The sequence below is a fragment of the Mesoplodon densirostris genome, chromosome 9, assembly GCF_025265405.1.
Source record: "Mesoplodon densirostris isolate mMesDen1 chromosome 9, mMesDen1 primary haplotype, whole genome shotgun sequence".
In the NCBI taxonomy this organism is placed as follows: domain Eukaryota; kingdom Metazoa; phylum Chordata; class Mammalia; order Artiodactyla; family Ziphiidae; genus Mesoplodon; species Mesoplodon densirostris.
Window position 1 is genome coordinate 11807655 of NC_082669.1, and position 17463 is coordinate 11825117.

A 17463-nucleotide genomic window follows, 5' to 3' on the forward strand; every position below is an offset into this window, starting at 1 on the left:
AATTTCATATATTTTCCTTCAAAGTCAGCCATTATACCTGTGCTCCTCCTAAAACTCTGAAATATTCTGTCTCCTTATCTTCTACCTTAACTGGCATTCACAACCTCAAACCTGGATAATTCCTCAAAGTTCTCCATTTATTATTGTTTTAATACACTGTTCCCAACCGATTTCCTCCAAAGTGATGTTATTTAACATCTTTTCAGCCCTCAGTGCTCATCCTGGTCCCCATGTAAACTTCTAATTTCCTTCATTCCCAGATGTTTTAGAATAAAACGATTTATCATTGTCAGTTTCCTGGCTGACAACTTCCTGGTTTTAACTTTGGCTGGGCTAATAATTGTTTTACTTATTCCTACTTTTCTACTAAAATATTCCAAAAGGCAGCTCTTTCTACATATCCAACATCATTTTCTTCTAGAACCTCCTCTCTTCCCACCTCACCCTAGATGACCACCCCTGTGTAAGACAGTCATCACTCATCATCTCCAAACTCATTAACTTTCATTTATTCTCTTCTACTTCAACTAGTTTTAAGGAATTGGTGGTATTCCATTTTCATTTAAGGCTAACTTCAGCCTTTGTGCTACAGATTCCATCCCCTTCAGTATCTTAAGAATTTTGCTTTATGAATTATTTTATCTCTTTGCCATTTTCAAAATTCTTCTCTGCTAGCTCCTTCCACTTGGCATATAATATTTCTCTCCATTTGCCTAAAAAGCTTTTACTCTTTTCTTTGACTCCCTTTGAATTCACCTTACAGAGTTATCTTTTAAAATGTTATTATATTGAAATGCTTATAGAAATAGTCTATGGTCACTGCTTCTATTTCTATAACCTCTACATTCTCTTCAGTTAATTGCAAAATAACTTGTATATCCTTCTCTCTACTAAAAAATGATCTCTCAAGATCCCTGATAACCTGCAAATTCACAAAACTGAGACCTCAATAACTGAATCTCTCTTCTTTTTTAACTCCTGTAACACTGAAATACCTTCTCATTTTTTATATCCCTTTACTCCCCACTTCACTGAAGCTTGCTTCTTTTCTCTCCATTTGTAAGTGGTTTCACTCACCAAAATTTGTCCTTGGGCCTTTGTGTTTTTCAGTCTGTACTCTCTCAGGGACCTCATATCAGGACTTAAATATCACTTCTAGAAGAATGACTATGATTTGTCCAATTTCTTGATCCATATTTGCAAATTTCTGTTATTTATCAATAACCTGATTGTACTTTGGGAGACGTCAAAATTATTTTCCAAGTTTACCTTGTTTCCAATCATCTTCAAACTTTATTTTTTAAATGAGATCCCTCATTATATTCTTTCCCATTAGATCAACTTGATATTTCAATCTTCTTTAGCTCCTTTCTTTGTAATCATTCTCTATCCATTGTCCAAAGCCTGTTACAAAGTTTAGTTTTAGCTCTTCTCTGATAGAATGGGTCTCACATTTCTCTTTTTTCCACTACTTCTGTTACTGTTTTCAATCTACGAGGAACCCCTATGAAAAAGTATTTTCATTATATAGAGAAGAAAATGAGAACTTATTAAGGTAATTCAATTTCTAGGATGACAAATGAGTTTACAGGAGAACAGAGCCTTTTCTTTCTATAAACATCTTTATTGGAGTATAATTGCTTTACAATGGTGTGTTAGTTTCTGCTATATAACAAAGTGAATCAGCTATACATATACATATATCCCCATATCCCCTCCCTCTTGCGTCTCCCTCCCACCCTCCCTATCCCACCCATCTAGATGGACACAAAGCACTGAGCTGATCTCCCTATGCAATGCGGCTCCTTCCCATTAGCTATTTAGTTTACATTTGGTAGTGTATATATGTCCATGTCCCTCTCTCACTTCGTCCCAGCTTACCCATCCCCCTCCCGGGGCCTTAAGTCCATTCTCTACGTCTGTGTCTTTATTCCTGTCCTTCCCCTAGATTCTTAAGAACTTTTTTTTTTTTTAGATTCCATATACATGTGTTAGCATATGGTATTTGTTTTTCTCTTTCTGACTTACTTCACTCTGTATGACAGTCTCTAGGTCCATTCACCTCACTGCAAATAACTCAATTTCATTTCTTTTTATGGCTGAGTAATATTCCTTTGTATATATGTGCCACATCTTCTTTATCCATTAATCTGTTGATGGACACTTAGGTTGCTTCCATGTCTTGGTCATCGTAAATAGTGCTGCAAAGAACATTTTGGGACATGACTCTTTTTGAATTACGGTTTTCTCAGGGTATATGCCCAGTAGTGGGATTGCTGGGTCATATGGTAGTCCCATTTTTAGTTTTTTAAGGAACCTCCATACTGTTCTCCATAGTGGCTGCATCAATTTACATTCCCACCAACAGTGCAAGAGGGTTCCCTTTTCTCCACACCCTCTCCAGCATTTGTTGTTTGTAGATTTTCTGATGAAGCCCATTCTAACTGGTGTGAGGTAATACTTCCTTGTAGTTTTGATTTGCATTTCTCTAATAATTAGTGATGTTGAGCAGCTTTTCATGTGCTTCTTGGCCATTTGTATGCCTTCTTTGGAGAAATATCTATTTAGGTCCTCTGCCCATTTTTGGATTGGGTTGTTTGTTTTTTTAATATTGAGCTGCATGAGCTGTTTATATATTTTGGAGATTAATCCTTTGTCTGATGATTCATTTGCAAATACTTTCTCCCATTCTGAAGGTTGTCTTTTCATCTTGTTTATGGTTTTCTTTGCTGTGCAAAAGGTTTTAAGTTTCATTAGGTCCCATTTGTTTATTTTTATTTTTATTTCCATTACTCTAGGAGCTGGATCAAAAAATACCTTGTGGTCAAAGAGTGTTCTTCCTATGTTTTCCTCTAAGAGTTTTACAGTTCCTGGTCTTACATTTAGGTCTCTAATCCACTTTGAGTTTATTTTTGTGTATGGTGTTAGGGGGTGCTCTAATTTAATTTTTTTACATGTAGCTGTCCAGTTATCTCAGCAACACTTACTGAAGAGGCTGTCTTTTCTCCACTGTATAGCCTTGCTTCCTTTGTCATAGGTTAGTTGACCATAGGTGCATGGGTTTATCTCTGGGATTTCTATCCTGTTCCATTGCTCTATATTTCTGTTTTTGTTCCAGAACCATATTGTATTGACTACTGTAGCTTTATAGTATAGTCTGTAGTCAGGGAGTCTAATTCCTCCAGCTGCATTTTTTTCCTCCAAGACTGCTTTTGCTATTCGGGGTCTTTTGTGTCTCCATACAAATTTTAAGATTTTTTTGTGCTAGTTCTGTAAAAAATGGCATTGGTAATTTGAAAGGGATTGCATTGAATCTGTAGATTGCTTTGGGTAGTATAGTCATTTTCACAATATTGATTCTTCCAATCCAGAACATGGTATATCTCTGCATCTGCTGGTATCTTCTTTGATTTCTTTCATCAGCATCTTATAGTTTTCTGCATACAGGCCTTCTGTCTCCCTAGGTAGGTTTATTCCTAGGCATTTTATTCTTTTTGTTGCAGTGGTAAATGGGAGTGTTTCCTTAATTTCTCTTTCAGATTTTTCATCATTAGTGTATAGGAATGCAAGAGATTTGTGTGCATTAATTTTGTATCCTGCAACTTTACCAAATTCATTGATTAACTCTAGTAGTTTTCTGGTGACCTCTTTAGGATTCTCTATGTATAGTATCATGTCATCTGCAAACAGTGACAGTTTTACTTCTTCTTTTCCAATTTGGATTCCTTTTATTTCTTTTTCTTCTCTGATTGCCAAGGCTAGGACTTCAAAAACTATGTTGAATAATAGTGGTGAGAGTTGCCATTCTTGTCTTGTTCCTTATCTTAGAGGAAATGCTTTCAGTTTTTCACCATTGAGAATGATGTTTCATATATGGCCTTTATTATGTTGAGGTAGGTTCCCTCTATGCCCACTTTCTGGAGAGTTTTTATCATAAATGGATGTTGAATTTTGTCAAAAGCTTTTTCTGCATCTATTGAGATGATCACATGGTTTTTATTCTTCAGTTTGTTAATATGGTGTATCACATTGATTGATTTGAGTATACTGAAGAATCCTTGCATCCCTGGGATAAATCCCACTTGATCATGGTGTATGATCATTTTAATGTGTTGTTGCATTCTGTTTGCTAGTATTTTGTTGAGGATTTTTGCATCTATATTCATCAGTGATATTGGTCTGTTATTTTCTTTTTTTGGAGTATCTTTGTCTGATTTTCGTATCAGGGTGATGATGGCCTCATAGAAGGAGGTTGGGTGTGTTCCTTCCTGTGCAATTTACTGGAAGAGTTTGAGAAGGTTGGGTGTTAGCTCTTCTCTAAATGTTTGATAGAATTCACCTTTGAAGCCATCTGGACCTGGACTTTTGTTTGTTGGAAGATTTTTAATCACAGTTTCAATTTCATTATTTGTGATTGGTCTGTTCATATTTTCTATTTCTTCCTAATTCAGTCTTAGAAGGTTATACCTTTCTAAGAATTTGTCCATTTCTTCCAGGTTGTCCATTTTATTGGCATAGATATGCTTGTAGTAGTCTCTTAGAATACTTTGTATTTCTGTGGTGCCTGTTGTAACATCTCCTTTTCATTTCTCATTTTATTGATTTGAGTCCTCTTCTTCTTTTTCTTCATGAGTCTGGCTAATGGTTTATCAATTTTGTTTATCTTCTCAAAGAACTAGCTTTTAGCTTTATTGATCTTTGCTATTGTTTTCTTTGTTTCTATTTCATTTATTTCTGCTCTGATCTTTATGATTTCTTGCCTTCTGCTAAGTTTGGGTTTTGTTTGTTCTTCTTTCTCTAGTTCCTTTATGTGTAACGTTACATTGTTTGAGATATTTCTTGTTCCTGAGGTAGGCTTGTATAGCTATAATCTTCCCTCTTAGAACCGCTTTTGTTGCATCCCATAGGTTTTGGATCATCGTGTTTTCATTGTCATTTGTCTCTAGGTATTTTTTGATTTCCTCTTTGATTTCTTAAGTGATCTCTTGGTTATTTAGTAATGTATTGTTTAGCCTCCATGTGTTTGTGTTTTTTATGTTTTTTTCCCTGTAATTCATTTCTAATCTCATAGTGTTGTGGTCAGAAAAGATGCTTGATCTGATTTCAATTTTCTTAAATGTCCTGGGATTTGACTTGTGACCCAAGATGTGACCTTCCTGGAGAATGTTCTGTGTGCACTGGAGAAGAAAGTGTAATCTGCTGTTTTTGATGGAATGTCCTATAAATATCAATTAAATCTATCTGGTCTACTGTACGTTTTAAAGCTTGTTTTTCCTTGTTTGGATGATCTGTCCATTGGTGTAAGTGAGGTGTTAAACTCTCCCACTATTATTGTGTTACTGTTGATTTCCTCTTTTATAGCTGTTAGCAGTTGCCTTATATATTGAGGTGCTCCTATGTTGGGCGCATATATATCTATAATTATTGTATCTACTTTTTGGATTGATCCCTTGATCATTATGTAGTTTTCTTCCTTGTCTCTTGTAACATTTTTTATTTTAAAGTCTATTTTATCTGATATGAGTATTGCTACTCCAGCTTTCTTTTGATTTCCATTTGCATGGAATATATTTTTCCATCCCCTCACTTTCAGTCTGTATGTGTCCCTAGGTCTGAAGTGGGTCTCTTGTCGACAGCATATATATGGGTCTTGTTTTTGGATCAATTTAGCAAGCCTCTGTCTTTTCGTTGGAGCATTTAATCCATTCATGTTTAAGGTAATTATTGATATGTATGTTCCTATTACCATTTTCTTAATTGTTTTGGGTTTGTTTTTGTAGGCTCTTTTCTTCTCTTGTGTTTCCCATTTAGAGAAGTTCCTTTAGTATTTGTTGTAGAGCTGGTTTGGTGGTAGTGCTGAATTCTCTTAGCTTTTGCTTGTCTATAAAGCTTTTGATTTCTCCATCAAATCTGAATGAGATACTTGATGAGTAGAGTAATCTTGGCTGTAGGTTCTTCCCTTTCATCACTTTAAGTATATCATGCCACTCCTGGTTTGTAGAGTTACTGCTAAGAAATCTGCTGTTAACCTTATGGGAGTTCCCTTGTGTGTTATTTGTCGTTTTTCCCTTACTGCTTTCAATAATTTTTCTTTGTCTTTAATTTGTGCCAATTTGATTACTATGTGTCTCAGCATGTTTCTCCTTGGGTTTATCCTGTATGGGACTCGCTGTGTTTCTTTGACTTGGGTGGCTATTTCCTTTCCCATGTTAGGGAAGTTTTCGACTACAATCTCTTCAAACATTTTCTCGGGTCCTTTCTCTCTCTCTTCTCATTCTGGGACCCCTGTAATGCGAATGTTATTGCATTTAATGTTGTCCCAGAAGTCTCTTAGGCTGTCTTCATTTCTTTTCATTCTTTTTTCTTTATTCTGTTCTGCAGCAGTGAATTCCACCATTGTTTCTTCCAGTTCACTTATCTGTTCTTCTGCCTCAGTTTTTCTTCTAGTGTATTTTTCATTTCAGTTATTGTATTGTTCATCTCTTTTTGCTCTTTAATTCTTCTAGATCTTTCTTAAACATTTCTTGCATCTTCTCTATCTTTGCCTCCATTCTTTTTCCAAGGTCCTGGATCATCTTCACTATCATTATTCTGAGTTCTTTTTCTGGAAGGTTGCCTATCTCCACTTCATTTAGTTGTTTTTCTTGGGTTTTATCTTGTTCCTTCATCTGGTATATTGCCCTCTGCCTTTTCATGTCTATCTTTCTGTTAATGTGGTTTTTGTTCCACAGGCTGCAGGACTGTAGTTCTTCTTGTTTTTGCTGTCTGCCCTCTGGTGGATGACAGGAGTTTGTTTTTTAAGTCAATGAAGATTTTGATAGGTTTTATTAATGTAAATGAGAATAATAATACTTGGATTTTTTGTCAAAGACTATCTTGGCTCTATTATGAGACAAAGATTTCATGAGGGTGGTTAAGGTAGGTAGGCCATTTAGGAAATTGTCACTTCCTTGCAAACACTTGATGAGGTTGTAAATTAAGGCAGAAATTATAAGTTTGAAAGTGAGATTTGAAGGACATTAAGAGACAAAAATCAATAGAACTTAGTGACTTGACTGCTTGTGATTGTTTAATAAGAGCAATGATTAAGAGCAGAATTGGGAATAGTGATTATTTTATTCATCAGTATGTGAAAGAGAGGACAAAGTTTAGGTTAGGGAAGAAATGAAAGGAGTGATAATTTGAGACATTCAAATTTGTAATGTTTCTAGAACAATCAAGTTGAGATATCTATTAAATAGATGAATATATGGGTCTGGAAAGCAGGAGGGATAAACTCAAGTGAGAGCTGTCAATTTGATATATTCAATCCTCTGTTCTCCCTTTCCCAGATATACAGTGTGTAAAGGCCAAACTTTACACACTGTATAATTAACCAAGGCCTTTTTCTGAAGCATTAATTTATAAAAATGTGTGTGCATAAACGCTCCCACAATTAAGGAACACTTAGATAAATTCTATCAATCCATGTTTCTATCTATCTATCATCGATGTTTCTATTTAAAGCAGGCCTGTGTGGGAAAAAAAATCACAGAATTCTATATTTCAGGGTTTTCTCCCCCTTTTTTAGCCTAAGAAGTATATTAAAAAGATACGAAAGATCACATATCTGTTAAAATACTTCAAAATCTAAGAAGGCTTATGTAAATAATGTTTTAAATATAATATTATCAGATATTTTTAGAACAACTATAAAATTGAAAGTATTTAAATAAAATTGCATTAGAAAGAAAAGATTACACAGCCACAACATTCTTTCTCACAAATGGAATATGCTTGTTTGGGTGATGACATATTTTATAGTTTCATAATGCTTATCATTACTGTATTACAGAAATAGGTACTTGGACATACTAATAGTAATAGAAATATATCTGACACCATATGACTACTGATGTGATTCATTAAAAAAAGACAATATTACTTACATCATATTTATGCTAAAATATTTACATTGGATCTAACCATCAAATATAGAATATTGGACATTTTATAATAAATTGTCCTAGGCTTTAGAAAAATGCCAATGTCACGAAAACAAAATAACAACAACAATATAACAAGGGAAATATTCTAAATTAAGAGTTTAAATATTATAGCATAATATACAAAGGAAAAGTGTAAGCGTTGATTGGATCTTGGGGCCAAGTCATATGAAATGCATGAAAAACATAAGTTGGAACAATCAGATAAATTTGAATATGGAGTATATATTAGATAACATTTTGGATTTATACATCTCAATCGTGAAAATAGTATTCTGATTTTCTGGGAAAATGGCCTATTCTTATGAGATGCATTCTGAAGTATTATGGGTGAAGTGTCTGATTGCTTTCAAGAGGTTCAGCAAATCAAAGCATAAATATGTGTATATATATATCTATATACATACACACACATGTGTAAATTTATATATATATATAAATTTATATTATATATATATATATGAAACAAGACAAATGACAAAGTGGTAAGGTGAAGGGTATAAAAGGTATAAAATATAGGTTTCTAATGTATTATTTTCTCAAATTTCCATAGGTTTATAAGATTATTAAAACTAAAATTTGGGAAAAATAAGTGCATTTTTTTGGCAAAAGAATATATACAAATGTATATGTAAATTCATGTACATTTCCTTACAAATGAATTCTATATGATATCTCATGAGCATATCACTTTAAAATCACATAAACTTTTTAAGGAAATTCTTCTCAATGCATTATTTGATAAGCTTGACAACAAAATTTGGCCAATCTCCTTGACAAACAGAGATCCAAAAACCAAACCAAAATATTAGCAAACTGATTCCAACAATGTATAAAATGTACTAAAAAAAAAAAAGAGCCAGAGGTGGGAAGGGTGTTATCTCAAGAATGCCTTGTTGAAATACTATTAGAAGATTAATATATTCACATTATCAAAGGAGAAAGATCATGCTTATGACAGGAGATACACGCATGCGTGCATGTATGCATGCGCACACACAATAAACTTCTTTTTATCCATTCCAGATAAAAATTTTTATCACACTAGGAATAGAAGGCAATTCCTTAAACAGGATAAATAGTATGTACAAAAACCTGCAGTAATTGTCATATTTAATGGGGAACATTTAGCATCATTAACTACAGACAGTGAATAAGGACTTATGATGATGAATGAGCCTGACAGCTTCCTGTCCTTGACCTTCTCCTCTTCAATGCTCTTATCAGGGATTTGGGTAAAGATAGATAAGGCAACATTTCACACTTGAGTAAGATTCAGAATTTGGAAGGATATAGTGACAGGAAAATCAATATTCCAAGTGATCTCAACTAGCAGAAATGCTTGGCCCAAATGAGCAAAATGGAATTTAAAAGCTATCTTCAACTGAGGCTCAAAATCAACTATAGTCATGCAGTATACACATGTAGTATGAGGGAGAATCTGTTTGCTAAGAGGTGATGTGAAAAGAGTAGCAACAAATTAACTGCTACAAGCTCAATACAGGTAAAAAAAAAAAAAAAAAAGAAAGAAAAGTAGTAAAGCTACAAAAAAAACCCAACAAACAAAAAAGAAAAGAAGAAGAAAAGAGACAAACTAATCATGGTCTCTATTAAGAAAAATGTTCTATTTAGAAATAAGTACCAGGATTGAGGGAGTCCTATGTTGCACCCCTATCTTACTACATCAGAATATCAGTGCTCTCAATAAAATCACCCGATATCTATGGCACCATTTTCAGTAGGACAGTGTTTCAAAAGGACATTGGCTCTTGCATGGAGTGTGGTTCAGAGGGTAAGGAATCTAAAACTCATGTTCCATGAGGAAGGGTTAAAGGAGTGGAACATATTATACTTGAAAAGTCTCTTGGAAAAAAGGTGGGGCATGCTTAAAATAATAGAGAATGTTGAGAGCTCACTGTAAGTTAGAGTATGCACCAGGTACTTTATATATTAATCTACCCAAACCCTAAGAGGTAGATATTAATAAGTCAATTTTATGAAAGAGGATACTCTCAGAAATTAATTTTGATCAAGACACCCAAAGTCAGCAATGAGTACACACTCACTTTTATTTAATTCCAAAGCATGAGTTTGCTTATTACATTGTTCTACCCCGTCTAGCCTATTTGAAGGGTTGTAATGTGAAAGAGACAGGTAAGTTTGTTGTTGCTCAATGAGAAAGAGGAATAGTGAGTGTAATAAAATCAAGTCACTTCAAAAAGTGTTACCCTAAAAATCTTTTATGCCAACAGTCCACCAACAGATGACAAGCAGACACTGCAAACCCATATGTCTATGAAAGTTCACTTCTTCCATATTAACTTAAAATAAGTGATTTTAAAATAACTTATGTCTTGACATCATTTTGATATTGACATTACCAGTGCATACCTAAAAAGAAAGCAACAGGGCTTTCCTGGTGGTGCAGTGGTTAAGAATCCACCTGCCAATGCAGGGGACATGGGTTCGAGCCCTGGTCCAGGAAGATCCCACACACTGTGGAGCAACTAAGCCCATGCACCACAACTACTGAGCCTGCGTTCTAGAGCCCGCAAGCCACAACTACTGAGCCCACATGTCACAACTACCGAAGCCCACATGCCTAGAGCCCGTGCTCCGCAACAAGAGAAGCCACTGCAATGAGAAGCCCACGCACCACAACGAAGACTAGTCCCTGCTCGCCACAACTAGAGAAAGCCCGCGTGCAGCAGTGAAGACCCAACACAGCCAAAAATAAATAAATAAAATAATTTTTTTTAAAAAGAAAGCAACATTATAGCATTAATATGCGAGTCAGGAGACTTAATCTCTTTGTTTTAAAGTAGGTCTGGGACTTTGGATGAGTATCATAATCTCTACTAGACTCATTTTTCTCATGCATAGAAGGAAGACAAGTGCACAGCTGGTTGATTTCTAACGTTTCATTCTTCTGCACAATTATGTGATTTTAAGACCACCTACAAAAAAGCTTCTGCATGATTGATTATAAGTCACAGTTTATTTTCATTTTGCCTGTTTTAACAAGTTGTATGAAATGAGTGAGCAGGCCTCAAGTGTGTTCAGGTGAAATTCAGTTACAGGTATAAATATCATGTAGCTTTAAAAATTTTTTGGTATTTGCAAATGAAAATGTGGAATAAAATCTCTAATTTATACCTATTAAGAATAAAATAATTTGTATCAAAGTATGAATTAAGTATAAATTTAAATATTTAATTATTTGAAACCCTTTCTACTTCTAAGAAATAAATGCATATCTCGTTAAAATTCCCTTGATACCCCTTGACCCCTTACTGACGACCACAAATAGGAAGGAAGAGATTATTTCAGGATGCCCTTGGCCTGTGTAAACACGCTATTGTTATGTCTATATTTGGCTCTCTAACACGGTCTAATCTTACAAGAATGGAATGATTATTGTGAACTAAGACGTAGAAACGTTGTGAGAATGGTACTCAATAATTTATTAACTTTGCAGTGGGGTTCCAAATAATAGATGAGATTTTGGACAGATGGGCTTTTCTTCAGGAATTTTCTGGTTAATGTTGTAGTTGCCTATACTGGACCTTCATATGGAAGACTGAAGTCGCCATATAGAGGAAGAAATGATCCAGGTGCCTTTTTTTAAAGTTTTCCAAAATAAAATATTAATGTTTCATACGGAGTTTCATTGGTGAGTACATACTATTTTTCAAAAGTGATTATTTGACACACATCATGAAAGATTAGTTACCAACAATCTTTGGATAATACCATACCCACTAGTGTCAGAAATAATTCTGGAAACTTGCCAGGTCTTAGTGTCATCAGTATGATTACCAACTGGCCATATTTATGAAGTATAAAAGACCATTTTAAATGTATATTAACTCTCTCAGTCTAAAAATCACTTTTTTTCCAAATTTGTAATAATTTTTTGACTAAGTAATACAGAGTTAATATAATGAAATTTGGTTGTGATTATTTAAAAATTTTGTGTGTGTCCAATAGTGGTTCTTAATTGATACTGTATTTGTCCATGATACATATGCTGGTACAATTCTGAAAAATTCTTTACACACTTTTTATATTATTCTCATGGTAGATAACTAAAATTAAATGAAAATTATCTAAACTATTTTTACTTCATTGTAGAAATCATAGATATTATAGCATTATGTAAGGAAATGTAATTGATAGTCAGAAATGAGACATTCTTTTCTCATTCTCACATTTTCTCCAAAGTGTTTTCCCCAATATTTCCACTCTAGTTGAAGAAAATGCAGTATTAAATACACCTGAATGGACAAGTACCGGAATTCCTATTGGGCCTATTGGTTTTCCTCCCACTTCGCCATAACTCTGAAATTTTCCATACAGAAAAATTAAAAACATATATTTAGAGAAGATATTCTACAAATCTTTCAGCTGTGTAGGATGATGCTACAATTTCTAATGTCCACTTCTACTGTTGGAGTTTTTTAAAAAAGTACCAAGAACAGTTTTGTAATCTTATTGGCCAACTTTTCTTTCAAAGTGATGCACAGCCTGGAGCAAAATAGCAAATTATATAAAGCCAGCAAACCAAGATACTGTGCAAAGCTCCTTGATTTACTCTTGTCACTGTCACAAACAAATAACGCTCAGCCACTCAAAATAATATAGCCAGTTGTCTTCCAAAAACATGAAGTGAGATTTTAATATGATTTTCATTTTAATCTCAAATGTTTCATTCTTGGACATGGCAGCCTCTGTTAAATGAAACAGTTATGCCCAATCTGTGAGTTCCTGTTTGATTACATTAAAAGTCTATGAAGAAAGATTAGCAAATTGCTGAGACTGATTTTGCATTTATCAACTTTGTTGCCGAATTTCACACTGTGTGGTGTGGACCACACTAGCCTAAAACCATGAAGCCAAGTATGCTGGAGGTTTACCCAAGAGGAGGAATCGATAAATCATCACTGGCAATAAAATCTTATTTTCCATAGCTTCACCATTCTGATTCCCTCAATATCCTGTAAGGTGGGCAGCTCTTTCAGATAAGTGCAGAAACTGGACATATTTAAATATGCCTAAGAAAAAAAAATTTGCTGTGAAGTATAATTAGATTGAGGGGTTGTTATATCTGTTCATCACAGCTTAAGAAAACATGGAGTCAGGCAGAAATGATTCTATGTGAAGAAACTGATACAAAACACAGGGGACAAAATTTTATTTTTCAAGCATTCAATATGAGTTTAAAGAACGTATTTATTTCATTGAGATTCTACTATTAGGCACTGTTCTAGGTGCTTCAGATATGTAAGTGAACAAAACAGGCTAATTTCCCTGCCCTTGTTGAATTTACCTTGCAGTTTTGGAAGATAGACAGGAAAAGTTAAAAACAACATGTGAATAATTTGTAACTTTGTAGAATGAGGTAAGTACTAGGAAAAAAGTGGGGTAAGGAAAGGAAGATAATGGGTGACAGTGGGGTTAGAAGTTTAAATAGGGTAGTCAGGGTCCTCTGATTCAATATGGATTTTCATGTAATTTGAATAAAATTCTGAGATTCAGGGTTACCAGAAGTCATATTATTTTTGCTTTCATAAAGTCATACTAGGGGCTTCCCTGGTGGTGCAGTGGTTGAGAATCTGTCTGCTAATGCAGGGGACACGGGTTTGAGCCCTGGTCTGGGAAGATCCCACATGCCGCGGAGCAACTAGGCCCGTGAGCCACAACTACTGAGCCTGCGCATCTGGAGCCTGTGCTCCACAAGAGAGGCCGCGATAGTGAGAGGCCCATGCATCGCGATGAAGAGTGGCCCCCCTTGCCACAACTAGAGAAAGCCCTCGCGCAGAAACAAAGACCCAACACAGCCAAAAATTAATTAATTAATTAATTAATTAATTAAAGTCATACTAGTTTTGGTAAAACAAGGCAGTTGATTGCCATGCTGGTAAGGGATATGTTTATGTCTGTTAATTAGTTTTCCTGAATTTGGGTTTCTCCTGGAAATTCTTTAAATTGCTTTAGTTGTGCTACTTTGAAATTTGTCCAAAATTAACAAGCATACAGACTTTGAAGATGTCCTGTAACCCAATTTCACAATAATATTTCAAGGCCTTTGCTTCTCTTAAGGATACAGAAATTAGTATAAGACTAAAAATTTACTCATTGGCATGTTATATCAGGTCCTTGGTCAATATCATATTTCAATGATATTCACATATTTCACATATTTCATTGATGAATGGTAATTATAACCTGAGGATACATTTTAAAAGATATGATTTCATATCAATTATAAAACACTGAGTTTTCCTCAATGCTTCAGAGTTTAGTGATTCTATATAAAACTTTTATGAACACATTTGTATTATCAGGTTTTACCAATTCTTGGTGACTCCCTGATTTTCTCCCATCTATAAAACCAGAACATACAAACTTCAAGAAACTGCCTGACATCACTAAAAAGTCTACAAATAACAAATGCTGGAGAGGGTGTGGAGAAAAGGGAGCCCTTCTACACTGTAGGTGTAGTTGGTGCAGCCACGGTGGAAAACAGCATGAAGGTTCCTCGGAAAACTAAAAATAGAATTACCATATGATCCAGCAATCCCATTCCTGGGCATATATTCAGACAAAACTCTAATTCCAAAAGATACATGTACCCTTATGTTCATAGCAGCACTGTTCACAGTAGCCAAGACATGGAAACAACGTAACTGTCCATCGACAGATGAATGGATAAAGAAGATGTGGCACATATATACAATGGATATTACTCAGCCATAAAAGAGAATGAAATAATGCCATTTGCAGCAACATGGATGCAACTAGAGATGATCATACTAAGTGAAGTAAGTCAGAAAGAGAAAGACAAATACCATATGATATCACTTATGTGTGGAATCTAAAATACGACACAAATGAACCTATCTATGAAACAGAAACAGAATCAGGGACATAGGGAACAGACTGGTGGCTACCAAGGGGATGGGGGTGGGAGAGGGATGGATTGGGAGTTTGGGATTAGCAGATGCAAACTATTATATTTAGAATGGATAAACAACAAGGTCCTACCGTATAGCACAGGGAACTATATTCAGTATCCTGTGATAAACCATAATGGAAAAGAATATGTAAAAGGATGTGTGTGTGTATATATGTGTGTGTGTGTGTGTGTGTGTGTATATATATATATATAAATGAGTCACTTTGTTCTACAAAAATAATTAACACAACACTGTAAATCAACTATACTTCAATAAAAAAAAAAAGTTGCCTGAATTTGCTCCTTCCCCACCCACATCCCTTACATGTTTAGGACTCATAGATGAGTAAAAAAATTGAAAGACTGTTTTTACAGTCTATCCATACCCTACATATTATAGTAGTTTTAATCAAATTCTCTCATCATTTCCACTCTCAAGAGTCATATTCCTTTTTAGTCTCTTTTCATACAGTTGTCATTTTTATTCTATTAATCATTTTGAACATCCTTATATGAATTCTCCTGAGTCCCATTGCATTTATCCTTACAAATCACTTCAAATTAATTTTGGCTTGTTGTCATTTCAGAGTCAATGTTCTTTTTCCACATGGACATTCAGTTGCTCCCACATCATTTGTGTAATACATGTAGGGTGTCTTCAGACTGTTTTGTTTTACAAAACACTGCAATGTTTCTTATGACCTTGATTCTCAAATAACATCACTTTATGTTTTATTTTGTGTTGTAGTTTGCAAACGATTTCATGCGTATTATGTCATCATGGTCTTCTAATAATCTTGAGGTAAGTATTCTCAGTTTATAGATGAGGAAACTAAGAGGTTAAAGGATTTACTGAAGATCTCTCTCACACACGCACACATGTACGTACACACACACACACACACACAAGCACACATACAAGCACAGAGCCAAATCCTCAAATCTAAGTCATCACACTTTATTTCAGTACTTCTTGGTCTTCACTTCCCAAATAAATACGCCTTACAGGTAAAGGAGACTCAAGAAATATTCTCAAAAGGCCTTGAGGCATAGCCTGAAATAATCACTGATCTTTTCATTAAAGGTTCATGTTTTAAATTTTTTAAATCATGTGAATTTTGTATCCTTCTACATGTTTGCCAACTATACCAAAATAAAGTTGTACATTGCATATCATCAACTAAATAGATGTCCCAGATAAATGCAACTGGTTCTCTATGACATTACCACCACCCCGCCCCTCCCCCAGGAATGTGTAATCCATTTTGAGACATTCCTATATCACTGTTATCCCACATGCTCTTTAGGTTTGCTTAGTATTATTAACAACTTTCCTATGCTTAAATCAAAGAGAAAGTGCCTGTATAACAAGGTAAACATGATGACAAAAACAAGAGCCCCTCCTTCAATCAAAATAGTCTTTGAACTCTTCTGGAAATAAAAGATTATTGTCTCAGGTTTTTATTTTCCTTGCTGTTTAATCAAATAGGATATAGGAGGAGACATTCTGGGAGAATGAGTGTGATCTAGAGACTATGAAGTTGGGACCATTTTGGGGGAGAGTTGCAAACACAGGAGATAGAAGCGTTCCAAATTATGTTCGAATGCAATAGAATTTTTTCCTGATGGTATACACTTCTTGTTTTAGAAAATACTCTCTACCTTGGAGCCAGACCTATATCTGAATCTAATATCAAAACAGAGGGGTTGCTACTATCATTGAAAGTAAACAACTAATAATACCTTTCAAAACTTGCCAGATTACTCTCCTTCTTTACATTGGAGAGGTGTCTGTAAAAGATTTACCCACAAGAAAGTGATAGTCACAGGTTTTAATATCTATATGAACTTGGTGTATCAGTTGATAACACTCCCATCTTTCTGTTGCAGGAGGAGGAGAATCTGGAAAAAGTACCATTGTGAAAGAAATGAAGTAGGTATTTTAAACGTTGAATATTTGATTTCTGTCTGTCCGTGTATTTGCCCATTACTAAAATAAATACTTTTGGAAAATCTGATGGATAGTCTCTAAATCACACGTAGTGGTAGAGCTGTCACATTTCCTGTGCAAATATTCCTCCTATACTTTAGCAGAAAGCATAACAAGTGAGTAATATTGTAATTTCCATTTTTCTTTTGCATTTTGCCTCTCAAACTTAGTAGCAATTATGTTTCAAATATATTAGTATAGGTATGATTTATGGTCAATATTGTGAACATAAGCCATAAACATTTCAAAATATGTCAGTGATCCATTTGAATTTAGGAGGAAACAATATTTTTAACCTAATTGGCAGTTTGTATACCTGGGAATGAAATGCATATTTAAAGTTTTTACCATCACGGATTTCAATTTATTTTTCATTTATTTTCTCTACATTTTTTTTCTCTTTCTAATAAAATACACAGACCTGAATTTCTTAATAAGGACATAACACAAAAATGCTGTAATTCAAGAATGTGATGTCTAAATGAGTAAAATGGCATTGATAAGGGGAGATGAATACATGAAATCTCATG

General features: G+C 34.6%; 1 protein-coding gene across 1 annotated transcript in view; it reads left to right on the forward strand.

Moving 5' to 3' along the window:
• The window catches only part of GNAT3 (G protein subunit alpha transducin 3), a 68858-nt gene that overhangs the window by 16178 nt on the left and 35217 nt on the right, over positions 1–17463 (forward strand). The window contains 1 exon segment of the mRNA XM_060108838.1: positions 16834–16876. Coding sequence (XP_059964821.1) covers positions 16834–16876 — 43 coding nt within the window.